This window comes from Pan troglodytes, chromosome 18 (assembly GCF_028858775.2).
Source record: "Pan troglodytes isolate AG18354 chromosome 18, NHGRI_mPanTro3-v2.0_pri, whole genome shotgun sequence".
Classification (NCBI taxonomy): domain Eukaryota; kingdom Metazoa; phylum Chordata; class Mammalia; order Primates; family Hominidae; genus Pan; species Pan troglodytes.
This window is the reverse complement of record NC_072416.2, coordinates 79,194,335-79,211,696: the sequence shown is the minus strand read 5'-3', so window position 1 is coordinate 79,211,696 and position 17,362 is coordinate 79,194,335. Positions and strand designations below refer to the sequence as shown.

The 17,362-nt window shown below is 45.0% G+C and overlaps 2 protein-coding genes across 6 annotated transcripts in view; one reads left to right on the top strand and one right to left on the bottom strand.

Annotated features, from left to right (window-relative positions):
• C16H16orf46 (chromosome 16 C16orf46 homolog) overlaps positions 1 to 3,919 on the top strand; it is a 31,778-nt gene extending 27,859 nt beyond the window's left edge. The window contains exon 7 of one of the 2 annotated variants that reach the window (XR_010152645.1): positions 3,513 to 3,919. The gene's annotated coding sequence lies outside the window, so the exon portion shown is untranslated. The remainder of the gene's footprint in view (positions 1 to 3,512) is intronic. The other variant, XR_010152644.1, reaches the window with a different exon arrangement.
• On the bottom strand, positions 2,480 to 13,882 carry ATMIN (ATM interactor). Of its 4 annotated transcripts, none has more exons than XM_063796287.1 (5): positions 13,520 to 13,661; positions 12,251 to 12,362; positions 8,250 to 8,375; positions 7,248 to 7,447; positions 2,480 to 6,566 (listed from the first exon to the last, which is right to left on the bottom strand). In XM_063796287.1, exons 4-5 carry the CDS (start codon positions 7,439 to 7,441, stop codon positions 4,757 to 4,759), a joined length of 2,004 nt encoding a protein of 667 aa, XP_063652357.1. In that variant the 5' UTR covers positions 7,442 to 7,447; positions 8,250 to 8,375; positions 12,251 to 12,362; positions 13,520 to 13,661; the 3' UTR covers positions 2,480 to 4,756.
• Between the last annotated feature and the right edge of the window lie 3,480 nt (positions 13,883 to 17,362).

Genomic DNA, 17,362 nt, shown 5'->3' with positions numbered 1-17,362 from the left:
TTGGGTTGAATCTATTTGGGATTCTTTGAGTGCCATGGATCTGGATGTCCATATATCTCTTCCAGGACTTTGGAAGTTTTCAGCTATTATTTCATTAAATAAGCTTTCTGTGCCTTTCTCCATCTCCCTCCGAAAATCTCATAATGTGAGTATCTGTTCTCTTAATGATGTCCCCATAAGTCCTGTCAGCTTTCTTCACTCTTTTTCATTCTCTCTTTATTCCCTTTGAATGTGTTATTTCAAAAGAGCTGTCTTCAAATTCAGAAATTCTTTTTATTTTCTGGCTGGGTGCGGTGGCTCACACCTGTAATCCCAGCACTTTGGGAGGTTGAGGCAGGCAGATCACCTGAGGTCAGGAGTTCAGGACCAGACTAGCCAACATGATGAACCCTCCTCTCTACTAAAAATACAAAAATTAGCCAGGCGTGGTGGCAAACACCTGTAATCCAAGATACTCAGGAGGCTGAGGCACGAGAACCGCTTGAACCCAGGAGGTGGAAGTTGCAGTGCACCAAGATGGCACCACTGCACTCCAGCCTCGGTGACAGAGGGAGACTCTGTCTCAAAAAAAAAATGGAATTTTTTTTTTTCTGCTTGATCTAGTCTGCTATTGAAGCCCTCAATTGTATTTTTTATTTCATTCATTAAATTCTTCAGATCAGATTTCTGTTCTTTTTTAAAAATATCTGTCTCTCTTGAATTTCTCATTCAGATCAAGAATTATTTTGCTTATCTGTATTCTCTTGTGTCTTGCTGAGCTTCCTCAAGATCATTATTTTGAATTTCTTTTCAAGAAATTCATAAATTTCTATCTAACTTTGGGGTCAGTTATTGGAGAATTATCGTGTTTCTTTGGTGGTGTCATATTTGTTTGCTTTTTCATGCTTCTTGTGTTCCTATGTTGATTTCTTTGCAGCTGATGGATCAGCTGCCTTTTCCAGTTCTATGGAGTGGCTTTCATAGGGAAAGGCTTTAATGTGCAGATGGGGCCTAAGTATCAGTTGAGTAAGGCACACTGGCTTTGGTTCTGTATGGGTACAGTAGTAGTGTGGTCTTCATGCAGGTTCTTCAGCTGTAATCAATGTCAGCAATGCCTACAAGTGCCTCAGTGGCCTAGGCTGCAGTAGACTGTGTGGCTGGCATCCTGGGTTGAGTATGGCTCCTTTGTGGATGGAGTATCGGCTTTTTACATGCTGAGGGGATGCAGGGCTGGTCCACTGGCTTGAGCTTGGCTTCCCCACTGAGCAACACTTCCTGTTCCTTTGGAGGCAGGGCACTGCATGGGCTTGGGTGCTAGGGTCATGGCTGTTCTGCTAGGCCTAGGTTCTGAGTAGTTGAGTTCAGGACTGTGCTGCCGCGAAGATGGTTAAGATGGAGCAGCTCTTGGGCAGCTTGTTCCCAAGGAGTAGGGAGCTGTAGCACCTCAGCTGGAGGATGCTGCACTGCTGTGTGTGAGATGGTGTAGTGATAGCAGAGCCTCAGGAATGGAGAGATGCAGTGGTTACTGTCCCCTAGAGCAGTGGGTCCAGGTTGAAAATGGTGCCATGCTGTAGTAGCTTGGGTCACAATGTGGGCTTTTTCTCTGCAGTAATGCAGTCATGTGAATTCGAGGATGCTTTCTAAACTGGGCTCAGGGCTTGAGAGAACTGCAGGATTCTCCAGCAGAAAAGACTACAGGTGTCTGTGGTGGTAATGGGACCTGTTGGCGACCTTCTGCCTTCCTTTTCCCCCAGGCAGAAATCCATCTTGGTTCTGAGCTCATCCTGACTGGGGAGACGGGGTGGCAGAGCAGGGTATTTCGCTCCCTTCTCTCTCTGGCCGTCCTGAGTCTCTGTGTGCCACAGGTTCTCCACCAGTCCCCTGATATACTCCAGCATTTTTTTTTTTTCTTTTTTTTGAGACAGAGTCTCACTTTGCCACCCAGGGTGGAGTACAGTGGTGCAGGCTTGGCTCACTGCAACCTCTGCCTCCCAGGTTCAAGCGATTCTCCTGCCTCAGCCTCCTGAGTAGCTAGGATTACAGGCATGCACCATCACGCCCAGCTAATTATTGCATTTTTAGTAGAGATGGGGTTTCACCATGTTGGCCAGGCCAGTCTCGAACTTCTGACCTCAGGTGATCCACCCGCCTCAGCCTCCCAAAGTGCTGGGATTACAGGCGTGAGCCACCATGCCAGGCCTCATTTTCTTTTAGATACTCTAGTCAAAATGTATTCTATTTGTTGTTTTGGTCCTTTTCTGTGGGGGCAACAAGCATTAGGGACCTCTAGTCAGCCATCTGGCTGGTATTACCTGGAGTGTCTTTTCTAGGAAAATTGTTAGCATATTTTCATGAACAAAAGAAAAAACAATGAAAATAACTGGGTATGATTAAATAAAATCATTTTATCATATGGCTTTCGAAAGACAATGAGTGTGAAAACTTAAGGCAATACAATAAGTCATATTTATGAGTACGTTCAAGAATTCACAAAAAAGGGTACAATTCTGGCTTCTCTTTAATCATTAAATTTCAGTTTTTACAAATAATTCAGGTTCAGGTTTAGAGGGGGAAACAGTTCTTGTATTATTACATGCTCATTTTTCTTCTGTAAATGACTCTATTGGCTAGATTTACAAACATTGTCACAGAAACAAAATTTTTAAGCCATAGATCACTGCATTTATATTTACAAAAAAGCCATAAACATGCATTTCTCCTTTATTAGGACTTAAATAGATGCTTGAATATTAAGGCAGTGATGATTCTAAAACATAATGAAATTCTAAGTTAAGGCTTTATGTTTCTTTTGAAACCCACACTCATAGGCAACTGTGACCAAAGCAAAGTCTTACCTACTAGGTTGAGCTCATCTGCCCAGGATATGTTATTTATCCATTACCAACACTTTTGTGTCAAATGTATGGGATAGGAATTAGTAGCAAAACCATCAATTTACTTTAATGAATCATTAGTCCCCTTACTAGGTTTTGAGGATTTAGCTTTCAGTAATACAGGCATGTGCCACAGAAAGGAGCATGTCGTGTGTGTGTGTGTGTGTGTGTGTGTGTGTGTGTGTGTCAATGTGGAGAACTTACAGGCTGCACTGATTCCTACTTGACTGGAACTTAGCCAACAATTAAGAATCCAGGATCTCCTAAATACAGAAAATCCCCAAAGCATACTTGATCATGGTCCTACCTCAAAACACAGAAAGCATTCTTGATTATTGAAGCAATAGGTCTTCACCTTGTTTTCTTTGAAGACTGGTATTATTCACTTAAAAAAAAAACCAAAATGCAGAATACCATATTTTAGATGAATCTATCCTGTAATTGCTAGCCTCAAGGCACAAGTAATATCCTTGCTAGATATTTTTTCTTATTCAAAGAAAAGATAAAGAATGGTGAATGGAAGGAAATTCACTTTAAAATAATTGTAGATTGCACTCCTGCCCTATCAAGCTTAGTAGAAGTGCAAAGTATTGAAACCTAATGGGGGATGCCCTTTTCCCACTTTTTTTCTTGTTTTAGAGTGAGAAAACTCAGATCCAGCTTGTGGATGCACTTGGGGAAACAGCTCCAGAGCCCCCAACTCTGGCCTACTGTGGAGAGCAGAAAGGATCTTCATAGGACACACCCCAAGATGAAGTCATAGGCATGTTTCCATAACTCCGTTCCCAAGGTTTGGATAACCTACGCTCATTTAGCAGGAACACTACACTACGTGCTTGTTGCTGGCGCCTTTTTTTTTTTTTTTTTTTTTTTTTTTTGAGATAGCGTCTTGCCCTGTTACCCAGGTTGGAGTACAGTGCCATGACCATGGCTCATGGCAGCCCCAACCTCCTCGAGTGATCCTCTCACCTCAGCCTCCCAAGTAGCTGGGATCACAGGCGCAAGCCACTGTGCCTGGCTAATTAAAAAAAAAAAAAAAATTTCCAGAGACACGGTCTTCTTATGTTGCCCAAGCTGGTGTTGAACTGGGCTCAAGTGGTCGTCCTGCTTTGGCCTCCCAAAGTGCTGGGATTACAGGGGTAAGCCACCACACCTGGCCCGCTGCTGTTTCCCTAGCCGATAATTTTACATCAATAAACCTCTTGTGTGTGAAGTGCTATACACTTGTATGCTGGTATCAATAGTAGTTCATGTAGCGAAGAGGTGGCATTGATTACATGAAAACTGCTTCAAAGCTAAAGGCAGTTGTAGTTTTCCTTGGTGTCTTTAAATCAGAAAAGAGGTGTCAAAGCTGACGAAGGTCCAGGCAGCAGGAGTCTTAAGAGCATGGAAGCACTACTGCTTAAATCCTATGGTGGCAGCATCCGGTTTCTTTAGTGATTAGTAACAGGAATCAGGAATTTCTAACAAGCACTGCCAAAGATATTTTAGGTGCAGTTTAAGTATATTACACTTTGACTAAGATGTTTTGAAGATTTGAGAAGTTTGTACCCTTGAACCTGGTAAGCTGGGCTTCAGCTAAATGGCTATATAGGTTTTATAGGTAGGAAATACATTTTTTTTTTAACATGAAAAGACTAGCTGTGAAAAGGCAAATGTAGGCAACACAAAAACAATTTAGATCAACATCTCAAACTTTATAATACACTCACATTTATACACAAATTTCTGTTTACAAGTACAAAAGGCAAAGAACCACAAAGAAGCTAAGCAACTGCATCATCAGCCACATTCAATCGAATTAATACTATTGTCCCCAGTCCGTAGTTTTAATCCAGAGGAAATGGTAGATGCCATTTCACACATGGACTCCACCGTTAGTTTTAGAAGTTGGAGACTGTGTGTGGTTCCGCAGAAGTCTGGGTTTCTACAGAGCTGAACTGAGACTCCATCGTGTTCCAGGCCAGATCAGCCAGAAGAAAGTCATCCATTGCTGTCTGAGTTTCGTTGCTGGTGAAGAACAAGCTCCCCAGGGTTTCAAACCCAGAACTCATGGTCTGTGTTTCTGTACTGTTCAACTGAACTTTGCTTTCTAGAGCAGGTATATTTTTAGCAGTGGAGATTCCTTCAGTTTGGGTCTCTGTGTCAGATGAATCAGTACTCGTGGAAAAGCTGGAGTGTTTCAGAATACTTCCCAGAGGCAGATGAGGGCTACTGTCTAAGAAAAAGTTTAAGTCTGTCTGTGTCTGTGTGTCAAACATCTCAAGGCCTAAGAAGTTAGAATTTCCCCTACACCCATAGGACTGAGCAGAGGTATCTGCGAGTAAGAAGTCCGTTTGAGTCTCTATGTCCAGTGACTCCAAGACTGGCTCGGTGGTCATGGTGCTAAGTTCACTCTCTTCAGTTTGAGTCTGGATATTTGAGGCCGAAAAGAACTCTTCGATATCAAAATCGATTCCAGGGTTCTGGGCTGGGCCAGATGGGAGCTGGGTGTCAGGTCCAGGATTTGTGTCAGACAAAAGACTACGATGATCCAATGTCTGAGCAGGCAGATTACTTGACAAGATGTTTTCCAAATCACTTAATAAATCTATGGTTTGGGTCTGATTATCTGTCATGTTCTGTGAAGGAAGCATACTATTCTGTGCACTGAAGTTTATAATTGGTGCAGATTTCTCAATATCTTGATTTAAAGTCTTAGGCTCATTCTGAGGTAACAAACTATGAGTTACTGTCTCTGCTACTAAACTGTTGCTTATAATGTTACCTGTAGCAACATTATATGATGAATGAACACTCTCAAAAATGTCTCCGCATATTCCAGCTTGGTCCATCTGTACATGGTCATCCGTTGGACTTTCTATCCCACTGGTTTGAGTTTCTCTGGAGACCCCACCTGACTGGAAACAGGTGTCCATAAATGCATCAGTCTGAGCAGCTATAGATGAAGTTACCTTAGAGCTGGGCAAAAATGTCTGAGTGTGAACACTAATGGGAAGAGACACTTGAGAATCAAACGACAAATCAGTTTGAGAACAAGACGACACAGAGGAATCAGCAGTGGCCCACTGTGCAGAAGGTATAAAGTTTTGTGAGGCATAAGACAGATCTGTCTGCACGTTGATTGAAGAAATGCTGTTCTTTTGACACGTGTTCCCTAGTTCTTGTAAAGGATTAGATGGACTTTTACCAAAGTTCACCTGAACACCAGTACTTATTGGCTCACCAGCAATAGGATTAGCAATTTTGAAAAGAGGTAGGCTCTCCTTAAGAGAGCAAGCCTCTGAATCTAGGCCGAGGATCAGGGTTCCTACTGTCAAGGGCAGTAAGTGCACAGCCCCTGTGGCAGAGCCCTGATCAACACCTAACACCACAGGCTGGGCTGAGGAGTCGGCTGTAGGCACAAAGACAGGCATGACAGAAAACTGCATCACGGGTAGTTTAACCAAAGCCACTTTGGGCTTTGGTAAAAGCAACTTCTGAGGATATCTCGGTGGTGTTGTAAGAGTCTGCTTGTCAGTGTTAGAGCCACAAGAGTCTTCAAAAGATGGTTCTAGCTTTATTTCTGAAGATTCTAGTTCTTGAGTGTCTGGTCTAGGGATTGGTTGGTTGTTCAGTGATTCAATGGTCTTGTTGGATAACTTCTGGTTTTGTGCACAGTTTTCCATTTTCCTTTTCTTACTAGGTGGGTCCCTGAAAACAATGACAGAGCAAAAAGAAAACCTTAAAATACAACTTTCTTCGACCACGACACTCTATCCTCACTTACAAATGCCATTTCCCCCATCTATAGCAGAGGTCATATTCAACCCAGACAAGATAAATCCATTCTTTCGCAACTCTGGGAGTTGGTCCTATTATGGCAGGTGAACTTTCAGAAACATGCAAACAGAGAAGGAGGAAACATACCTTTTTTTTGTTAAGCTCTAAGTACTAGAACTCAACTCAGATCTTTAAGCCAAAAGAAGCTAAAAGACTTACATAATGCAAGTGCTATCATTTCTAAGGCAGGAAGCTATCACACTAAATGAAAATTTGACCTTTAAATGAAGAACAGTTTCATGATAAAACTTATTTGTTGGCAGTTTGGTTCCCTCTAATAGAAAATTCTGGAAGCTGAGATTTTCAAATGGAAATAACAAGGGACTCTCAAAGAGGGCTGGCAGAAAAAAATAGGGGGAACAATTGGGTCAAGATTTCAGGCCCAGACGTGTCATTTGCAAGACCTGCTTCCATTTTCAAAAGCTTCCTTCTTCCACGTCACACATTTTCTAAGATTCCTTTTTTCTCCCCACACCACTGGCTCTCCAGGATGTTTCATCTGAAATGCTTCCCATAGCTACTGATTTTGTGCCATCATTTCTTTCCCTTCACCTGTGTTCTGCAGGTATCTCGTGCCCAGTTCGGTAGATGTGAGACTGCAGTGCTGTTCTACTGGCGTAGGGACAGCCGCATGTGCACCGGAAGGTCTTGCCACAGTCCTCTGCATGTCTTTTCAGGTCCCATTCTGTACCGTACGAATTGCTGCACTTACTACATTTGTGCTTCTTCTCAGCATGCATTTTCATAAAGTGCTAGGAAGAACGGAGAAGGGACTAAGGTGAAAAACAGCAACTGGTCAAAACATTTCAGAAACCATCATACACCCAAATTAATAATGATTTTACACTTTTAATATAAATAACATAAAATACAGCAGTCTAAGTCAAAAGAATGTAAAAGCAGGCACATCGCAGTTAATTATATATATGCCTCTTCTTGTTGCTTTTGCTTTGTGAAAAGTGAGGAGATTGTTTTGGAAACATCTATGGTCCCCAGCATTTACACTCTGATCTGTAAGTGCTGCACGCAAGAAAAAAATGCCTTTACAATGCTCTTCTCAGGACGCCCTCCAGCAGACCCTCAGGGGAACATTTCAGATGCCAATCTCTTCCAGTTCTGAATCACCTCTTGTCCCAGTCACTGGGGCCCTCCCTCCTCTTAAGATTGCGGCTTCCAAAACTCTTCTTTTCCTGGATTCTGCAGGTTCTTATTCCCCTGGGAGAACAGTTCCTTTGTGCCTTTGCGCTGGGCCCTTGGAGGTATGCAGACTCACACAGGAGATCTGCCAGCAAACATTTTCTCATTCTTTGCTGAACTGGTTTACTCTCTCTCTCTGTATTTTAACTCACTTCTAGACATATTCCCTCCAGACTGTGCCGCTTTTCCCTCCAGTTGTGTGACAGCATACTCAGGTTTATACCAACTGGGAGACACGCAGGCATCTCCCCTCACAAGCAGCTGTCTACTCGATTCTGTAGTTATGTCTGCTAAGTAATCAGAATGCACAATAGGTTTTTAGCATCTGTATCTCATCCTCAGAGAAGTAGAGAGTACCTGTTTTACGAGAGAAAACTGAGAAAACGGTCTCTCAGGGCCTCTGGGGCAGCCTTCAATTGGACAGCAGTAGAATTTCGGTCCAGTTTTCAAATCTTTTCTTATTGTTGGATTGACTATGCCATCCTGCAAAAGGAAAATTACTTTAAATTATTATTTCAAAAAACCAACACAACAGGCTGGAGTGGAAACGGAATGACTGAAAACGAGCACATTTTGTGAAATACTTTTAATTAAGAGTTTTTCCATCTAGTGTCAGCAGTAAGAGAAAAAGAGTATGAGTAGATTAAACGAAATGTGGTGAGAATACTAAGCAAGACTCTAAAATCCTGCATTCATTTGACCATTATTGAATTCCTCTTAGTCAATTTACATTCCAGGGAGATGCCCCCCTTGTATGTTCCTAGGCTGTGAAATGCTCCAGAAAACCACGGATTAGGATCACTACAAGATTCCTGCTCATTTCAAACACATCGTCAGTGAAGCTCGGTAATCCTTTCATTATCCTTTCCAACCTCCCTCATGCTCCCCTGTAGTGTGTGCTCTCATCATTGAATGCCTTTTACTATCTCCTGTCCTCTTCTAAGTGCCCCTTCGTTCAAGTCCTCCTATTTATGTGGATTTTGTCATTAGCCTCAATCTAATTTCTAGACCTTCAGTCTCTTTTTCACTCATACTTTATCAGATTCACCTTTCTCAAGTATAGCTTCGATCATGTCATTACCTCCCTCAAACGTTTTCAGCAGCACCCCCGTACTGTTCAAGTCCCAACTTTTTGAGCCTGGGATACTCAAAGTCCCTTACTCCATAGCTTCAAACTACTTTTTCTTCTCTCATTACTTCATTACACCGAAGAGAACGCCTTCTAATGCCCCCCACACCTTTTCATGGGCAGAGATTTATTTGTATCTTCTGTTGCCTCTGGGAATGTTTTGAACAGAATAAATGTTCAATAAAAACTGGTAGCATTATACTGAATCTCTTCAGGTAGCCATCTAAGCCAAAACTATCATGCCTGGGTAAGAGACCACTGAAGACAGTCTAAGTGGATGTTAATAACCTCACTGTCATGGCAACAAGCTGACACTGTCCATGCTCCTGTTTTCTGAGAGCCAACACCCCACCACTCACCAGCACAGCAGCCTCCTCCCACCCCCACCCACCGCTTCTGGGGCCTTCTTCCCATTTCTGTCCTCAGAGAATAAGCTCAAGGGTAGGATGGCTCAGATGAGAAATGGCGATGGCACGATAAAATGGAAGTGCAGTGAGAAAGTGGTGTTTTTATTCTGAAGTTCTATATACTTTCAAGAATAAAATGCACCGGACTTTTTCTACTGTATCTTTTGTGCGCATAACTGAAAAGAGAACCTATGAGAGGAAACAATCCAGTAACAAGACAGAAAGAAAATATACAAGAGGAAAAGTAAGACACAGTTGAAGAGTAGAGGGTGAAAAGAAAGGATTGTAAGAACTGTAGCAAAAACTAGGAAAAACTGTCTGTCTAGCTACTCTAGCACCACCTGACTGCCTTCCGAGAAAGCATCCAAGAAGGAAACGGTTTGCTTTGTCATCTTATTCTAAATTTAAAATTAGAAATCTTTGTACAATATAGTCTATAGAGCAACTTGGAACCTTTCCTTTCCTTAAAAAGTTTCTGGCAAATCATTAAAAACAAACCTCTCGACTAAAAATAACACAAAATCCTGTAAGCCATGTTTTACAATATAAATGTTGCTTGATAAGAGGTTCTTTAAGTGCCTGCCTGTCCCCTCCACTGCTTTCACACACAAGGAACAAAAGAATCTCTAGGAATAAAAAAATGTACATTTACTTCTGCTCTTCCTGCCCCTGAATCCTCATAGCTTTCATTTCTCCATGAATCCCACCATACACAAGGCTGGGCTAGATTTCTGGATTTCCTTACAGGATATGGAATATGGCCATATACCTTAGGCACCCACATCAAACCAGAAGGCGGCACATACTCTACAGCTTGCAATCCGATTCCTCATTCTCACCCATCCTCGTTGCTCATCATTTATGTTAAGAAGGGAAGATTTGGTTGGGGGTGGGGTGTTTTGGGAAGAAAGATTAGAATAAAATAAGAACCAACAGCAACTAGTGGGGAGGGGAAGAAAATATAATCTAGAAAATATATAAACAATGAAAGAAATTATGCAAGCAGCTGTAACTAAGACCGAAAATTTCCACTGACTATAAGAAAACCTGCCAATAAGATACTCAGGGCAGAAAGTGGATGGAGTCTCTGGTCAACACAGCTCTTAAAACCTAAGATAGCTTCCCAGCCAGCCTTCCTCCCGGTTCCTTGTCCTTCCCCCTACCTTCTTCCAGTACTTTGAAAACAGGTATCAACATTGATGTTTGAGGCCTGGCGCAGTGGCTCACTCTTGTAATCCCAGTACTTTGGGAGGCTGAAGCGGGCGGATCACTTGAGGTCAGGAGTTCAAGACCAGCCCGACCAACATGGCGAAACCCTGTTTCTACTAATAAAACAAAAATTAGTCGGGCGTGGTGGAGCGTGCCTGTAGTCCCAACTACTCGGGAGGCTGAGGCAAGAGAACTGCTTGAACCCGAGGCCGAAGTTGCAGTGAGCCGAGATCATGCCACTGCACTCCAGTCTGGGCGACAGAGTGAGACTGTCTCAAACAAACAAACAAAAAGAACAATGTTTGAGGCAGGGCATGGTGGCAGGAGCCTATAGTCTCAGCTACTGGGGAGGCTAAAGCAGGAGGATCACTTGAGCTCAAGAGCCTGACAGCAACCTGGGTAACAGAGCAAGACCCTGAAAAGCCTTCTATGTAGTAACCAGACAGGGTACAGATCTCCATACTGGGCACCATCATATAGATGGCTATTGCATCACAAAGACAACCTTCATTAAAGGAAGACACCGAGACAGGAGCTGCTCAGGGGCCACTGGGCACTGCGGTTAGAAAGCCAGGACAAGACAGGAAAGTCAGTCTGCTTGTCAAGAAAAAAATGATGGATCTGGTGAGGTATAATTCCTGCTAAAAAAAAGTTTGCCCTGGCTGGGCACAGTGGCTCACACCCGTAATCCCAGCCCTTTGGGAGGCTGAGGCGGGTGGATCACTCGAGGTCAGGAGTTCGAGACCAGCCTGGCCAACATGGTGAAACCCCACCTCTACTAAAAATACAAAAATTAGCTGGGCGTGGTGGTATGCACCTGTAATCCCAGCTACTAGGGTGGCTGAGGCAGGAGACTCGCTTGAACCTGGAAGGCAGAGGTTGCAGTGATCCAAGATCGCACCACTGCCACTCCAGCCTGGGCGACAGAGTGAGACTCTGTCTCAAACAAAACAAAACAAAAAACCCAACATAATTAGAAACAAACCTACTGTATACTAACCAGTCCTGAAAAGCAAATGGTATCTTTATGTTCAACAGATGTTTACCAGGATCTTTAAAGAGCTAGAGCTCCTAAAAGCAACTCCACAGAAAGGAACAACAGAAACTATTAAGAAATAGTTCATCCACCTAAGTTATGATTAAATAAAGGATTTAGGTCGGTCGTGGTGGCTCACACCTGGAATCCCAGCACTTTAAGAGGCTGAGGTGGGTGGATCACCTGAGGGTCAGGAGTTCGAGACCAAGCTGGCCATCATGGTGAAACCTGTCTCCACTAAAAATACAAAACAAAATTAGCAGGGTGTGGTGGCAGGTGCCTGTAATGCCAGCTACTAGGGAGGCTGAGGCAGGAGAATTGCTTGAACCCTGGAGGCAGAGGTTACAGTGAGCTGAGATGGCGCCATTGCACTCCAGCCTGGGTGATGGAGTGAGACTGTCTCAAAAACAAACGAACACAAAAACAACAGGGAAAAAAAGGATTTAGTTAAAATTTAGTATGAAAACAAAACAATAGGTTGAAAGCCATTCCCAGAGTTACACTTGTGTGCTGAAAGAAATCCAGAGCTTTTCAGTCCAACAATTCGGCCCCACCTGCAGGGTCTTCCTCAGCATACCTCAGGTACATTTCCTGACTGGCTCCCTGATCTTCATTTGAGAACGTTGTCGCATCCCGGTTTAGATGGTGGTAAGAGCAGATCACTCTTCATTGGCGACACATCTGTCCTACTAGAGACTACAACCTCAGAGTTTTCTGCTGTTAAATTCTTATCAGAAGCCTGACTATGGGCAGACAGAACATGCAATACTCTGGGTACTCTAAATTTACTCCTGATCATCAAAAGCTACATATTCGCAGAACTGCTTTCAATGACTTGCGCTTTTGAATTATGTCACTGCTGGCCTAGAGTGGTGGAAGGAAACTTGCCATTGTAATGACTGAGAGATTGTGACTTAATAGGTCCGGGGTGGGGCTGGACATCTGGATTTTTAATAAGCTTGTCACAGATGTGTCCCAAGGTTGAAAATGACTGCCCTGTTTTGCATAACGTGGAGGGTTGTTGAGACTATTGTCATGGTGTATTTACTGTGTCCCCCTCTTAAAGAAGAGACGCAGGGGCAATTTCCCTTAGGTCTCAGTCCTGAGTTGATCTTACCAACACCGTGAAACTGACTGATGGTGTTTAGAGGCAAAGCTACCGCTCCTTTAAAACATTTTTTTATTCATAATCGACACACAGTAATTATTCCTACTGATGGGCTGCGGTGTGCAGCATGGATGGACATATACATCGCATAGTCATCAAGTCAGAGTATTTAACATGTCCTTGACCTCAAACGTATTGTCTCTTGGTGGTGAGAACATTTAAAACCCTCTCTTCTAGTTATTTTGGCACATACAGTCCACTGGGCAGGACCTAAGGGCGGCATTGTGGGTGTGGTGGCAAGCACAGGGCTTCAGAACCAGAGCCCCCGGTTTAAAGCCCCGCATCATCTAGGTTGCATAATCTGTTTCTCATTAATATAATGGAGACGATGCGTCCCTCGCCAAAATGCCGTTAAGAACTCACGGGCAAAAACGTGTAAAAAGCCTGGGCCGGCGTCCGGCACGACACTCGGGGCCAGGGAGCCAGGGAACCAGGGAACTGGCGCGTACGGCGGACCCGGGGCTCCCAGCTCCTCCTCCCCGCCAGAGGCCGCACCTGCGGGGCCTGCCGCGTGGGTTCGAGAGCCGCCTCCGGCCGGGGAGGGCAGAGGCCGGTGGGGCAGCGGCAGCGGCAGCGCGCAGGGCGCTCGTCCCCCCGAGGCCGGCTTCGCGCGCCGGCGCCGGGCGCTTTGTTGGAGCCAGGCCCGGCCCCCCGGGCCGCCGGCCGCGTCGGGCTCACCTGCAGGCGGTGGCTCTTGACTAGGTGCATGTTGAGCGCGGGGCTGTTGGGCAGGATCTTGCCGCAGCCGCGCACGGTGCACAGGATGTTGGTCCGCACGGCCCGGGACAGCTCGCTCACCGACGGCTGGATCAGCTCCCCCGCCGGCGGCGCGGGGACCGCGGGCTGCTGCGTCGCCCCCGCGGGCCGCGGCCGGCTGCCCCTCAGTCGGGGTCCCGGGGGCACCCACGGGCCCGAGGCGGCGGCGGCGGCTCCTCTCGTGGCCGCCGGGACGGCCCGGGCACCCGCCGCCAGAGCCGCGGACCCCGCCGCCGCCGCCTCCGAGGCCGCCATGGCTCCCGCACGGCCGCCGGGCCCAGCTCGCAGGCCCCGCCCCCGCCGCAGCCACTTCCGGCAGGGGGCGAGGCCGCCAGGCTTGTTAGCATCCGGCGGGCCCAGGCGGCCGCGGCGCCCCCTGCCGGCCGCGGAGGGCGCGCCTTGGAGGGAGAGGACTTTAGGTGACGCCGCCAGGAGGCGAAATTTCACCTGCCAGCAGGTAAAAGGTATTGCCCCGCCTCTCTAATCGATCCATTCTTCTTAGGAAAGTGACTTCAGGCAGTAGTCACATAAAAGAAAAAGCAATACGTTGAGCAATGCGTTTACTTCCCAAAGATTAGAAACAACCCAAATGTCTAGTGGCAGGTGAGGCAGAAGTACACTAATTTCCGCCGTTGTTTATTACCTAGGCCTTACTGGGTACCAGGTGGGTCTGGTGGATGCACTTTTCATGCTGTGTCTCATTTTGTCTTCAAAACGACTGTAGCGGGTATGTACTGTAACTTGCCCCACCTTGTGCAGAGAAGGGCATTTAGGCTTATATAAATTAAGTAACTTGACCTAGACCACACTATACAAATGAAAGGATTGTTATTATTGATAGGGTTAATCATTTTAAGAAGGCTGGATTTGCTTGCTTCTATTTTAGCTGCTGAAATTAGGATTACTGTTTGGGAGACACTGTAGTTCAGTATACGATTACAAAACTTAGACTGGGTAGTTCATGTAAATGGACATAGGAGGCTGGGGTAGACAAAAGGGAGGGGTGAGGACTGCAGTGAAATTGGAAACACATCCTTTATTAAAAGGGGGCAGCTGCTACTCATCTTTGGTGTGGCTAGAGTTTTATGTGAAAATTTCCACCTTTTACATACTAGCAGCTATATTCGTTTTCTCTTGCTATTAATAAATTACCACAAACTTACTGCCTTAACAAAAATTTATTATCTTCCAGCTCTGGAGGTCAAAAGAAATGAGACTGCTGGGCTAAGATCAAGGTGTCAGCAGGGCTGTATTCCTTCCCAAGGCTCCAGGGGAGAATCTGTTCACTTGCCTTTCCCAGCTTCTAGAGGTTGCCTACATTCCTTGGCTTGCGGACCCTTCCTCCATCTCCAGAATCAGTAACGGTGAGTTGAGTCTTCGTCACATCACATCACTCTGATTTCTTCAGTAGTGATCCCTCTGATTCTTCTATTCTTGAGGCCCCCTGTGATGACATTGGGCCCATTCAAATCGTCCAGGATAATTTCTCCAACTGCCAAGTCCCTTTGCCTTGCAAGATAACTGTGATAATGTGAAGTATATATTTGGTCTTTGTCCTGGCATGCAATTCCTAAAATCCTTGGAATCAGCAAAATGGTGTTTTTTTGTATGCTAATCAGTTGACTGATGACTCGCAGTCCCTAGGTAGCTTTAGGATGGGACTGGTCACTGGAAAGACCAAGGTAGGATTAGAGGCTTGAGACTTTCAGCCCTCCCCCTCAACCTCTGGGGAGGAGACAGGGGCTGAAGCTTAAGCTGATCAATCATTCCTAGGTAATGAAGCCTCCATAAAATCCCAAAAGAAATGGGTTTGGAGAACTTCCAGATAGCTGAATGCATGGAGTTTCCTGGAGGGAGGCGCACTCAAAGAGGGCATGCGTGGAAGCTCTTGCCCTATGCATCTTTTCATCTGAATCCTTTGTAACATCCCTTGTAAGAAGTCAGTCTATGTGTCTTCCTGAGTTCTGTGAGCTGCTCTAGCAAATTAATTGAACATGAAGAGAGGGTTGTGGGAAATGCAATTTATAGCTGGTTAGTCAGAAGCGCAGGTGAAACAACCTGGGGCTGGCAACTGGCCTCAGAAGTGGGTGGCAGTTTTGTGGGACTGAGCCCTTAACCTATGGGGTCTGATGATATCGCCAGGTAGTTAGTGTTGGAATTGAACTGGAGCATACCCAGCTGGTATCTGCTGTAGAACTGATTGCTTATGTCAACCAAGAAGAGGTGAAAGGGCCAGGCGTGGTGGCTCACGCCTGTAATCCCAGCACTTTGGGAGGCCGAGGCAGGGCAGATTACGAGGTCAAGAGATCGAGACCATCCTGGCCAACATGGTGAAACCCTATCTCTACTAAAAATACAAAAATTAGCCGGGTGTGGTGTGCACGCCTGTAATCCCAGCTACTCAGGAGGCTGAGGCAGGAGAATCGCTTGAACCCAGGAGACGGAGGTTGTGGTGAGCCAAGATCGCACCACTGTACTCCAGCCTGGTGACAGAGCAAGACTCTGTCTCAAAAAAAAAAAAAAAAAAGAAGAAGAGGTGAAAGACCACCCTGCAAAGCAGTAAGACGAGGCATTTTTTTTTTAATTAAAAAAAAAAAAAGAAACAAAAGAGACAGGGTCTCGCCATGTTGGCTAGCTTGGGGTCAAGTGATCCACCTGCCTCGGCCTCCGAAAGTGCTGGGATTATAGATGCAAGTTACCACGTCCAGCCAAACAAGGCATTTTGATTGGGGTCTTAGAAATTACAATTTGGGAGACACAGATTCACCTAGAAGCCAAATGGGGTTCTGAAAAGAGGGAGAGAAGTAGATGTTTTTAAAAGAAAGCAGAGGGTTAATACACAAATTGTTTTGAAAGAATTATCATTGGTGGAGGTGGCTGGCTTAGTACATGAATCCATAGCTGATTGGTTGCCGCTGTTCAGGAGTTGTAGCACTGGTGAAATTCAGTTTTCCAGGATGTAGTGGTTATTGCAGTTTTGGCCCAGTTCAAAGCTTCAAGGCAAGTTCATATTTTTTGTTTTTGTGTTTTGCAAGTTGCAGATTGTGCAGGCAGTCCTTCTTAGAATGGCTTCCCAACTCCATTTTAGAGCTCTGAACCAAAGTGATGCCATTTTGTGTATCACTTTTCACATTTTCCTTTTTTGATCAAGATCCGAGGCAGCATAGCTGATTATTCATTGGTTGGTTGGCCACAGATTAGTTATCTGTTCCCCGTAGAGCTAGAAGCACCTGTGTCTAGAGTGTTATGTCCCACAAAAAGTGGTTGTCAAGTCAGTGCACATCCAAGCTTCCAAGATTGGTCAAATTTGAGTAACAAGGGGTCCATTTTAACAAGGAGGCCTGCATTAGTCTATAGCAGTTAGCTGTATATCAGGAGAGACATACATTTGATTAACCATTTAAATGTCTAAATGTTGTGACATCATGATTTTAACATCTTGGATACAATGGGACAAACAGAAGGTACAAGTCCTTCTGCCAGCTGCTCGGGTCCTGGGTCCCTTGACTGTGGCTTCCAGAATAGCAGAGCAGCTTTTGGATCCTGCAAACAAGTGCTAAAAAAAAAAACACTGAAAATCAACTGATAAAAGACGGATTAATAGGAGAAAAGACATACAAGTTTTATTAACGTGCCTGTGGGGGACGGGAGGCATCAGAGTGATGATTCCCCAACCCCCAATGGGGTGTGGATGCTTATATACCATTTTTCATAGGAGAGTAAGGAGATGGGGAACGTGTGTAATTCTTCTGAGGAGCAGTAAAT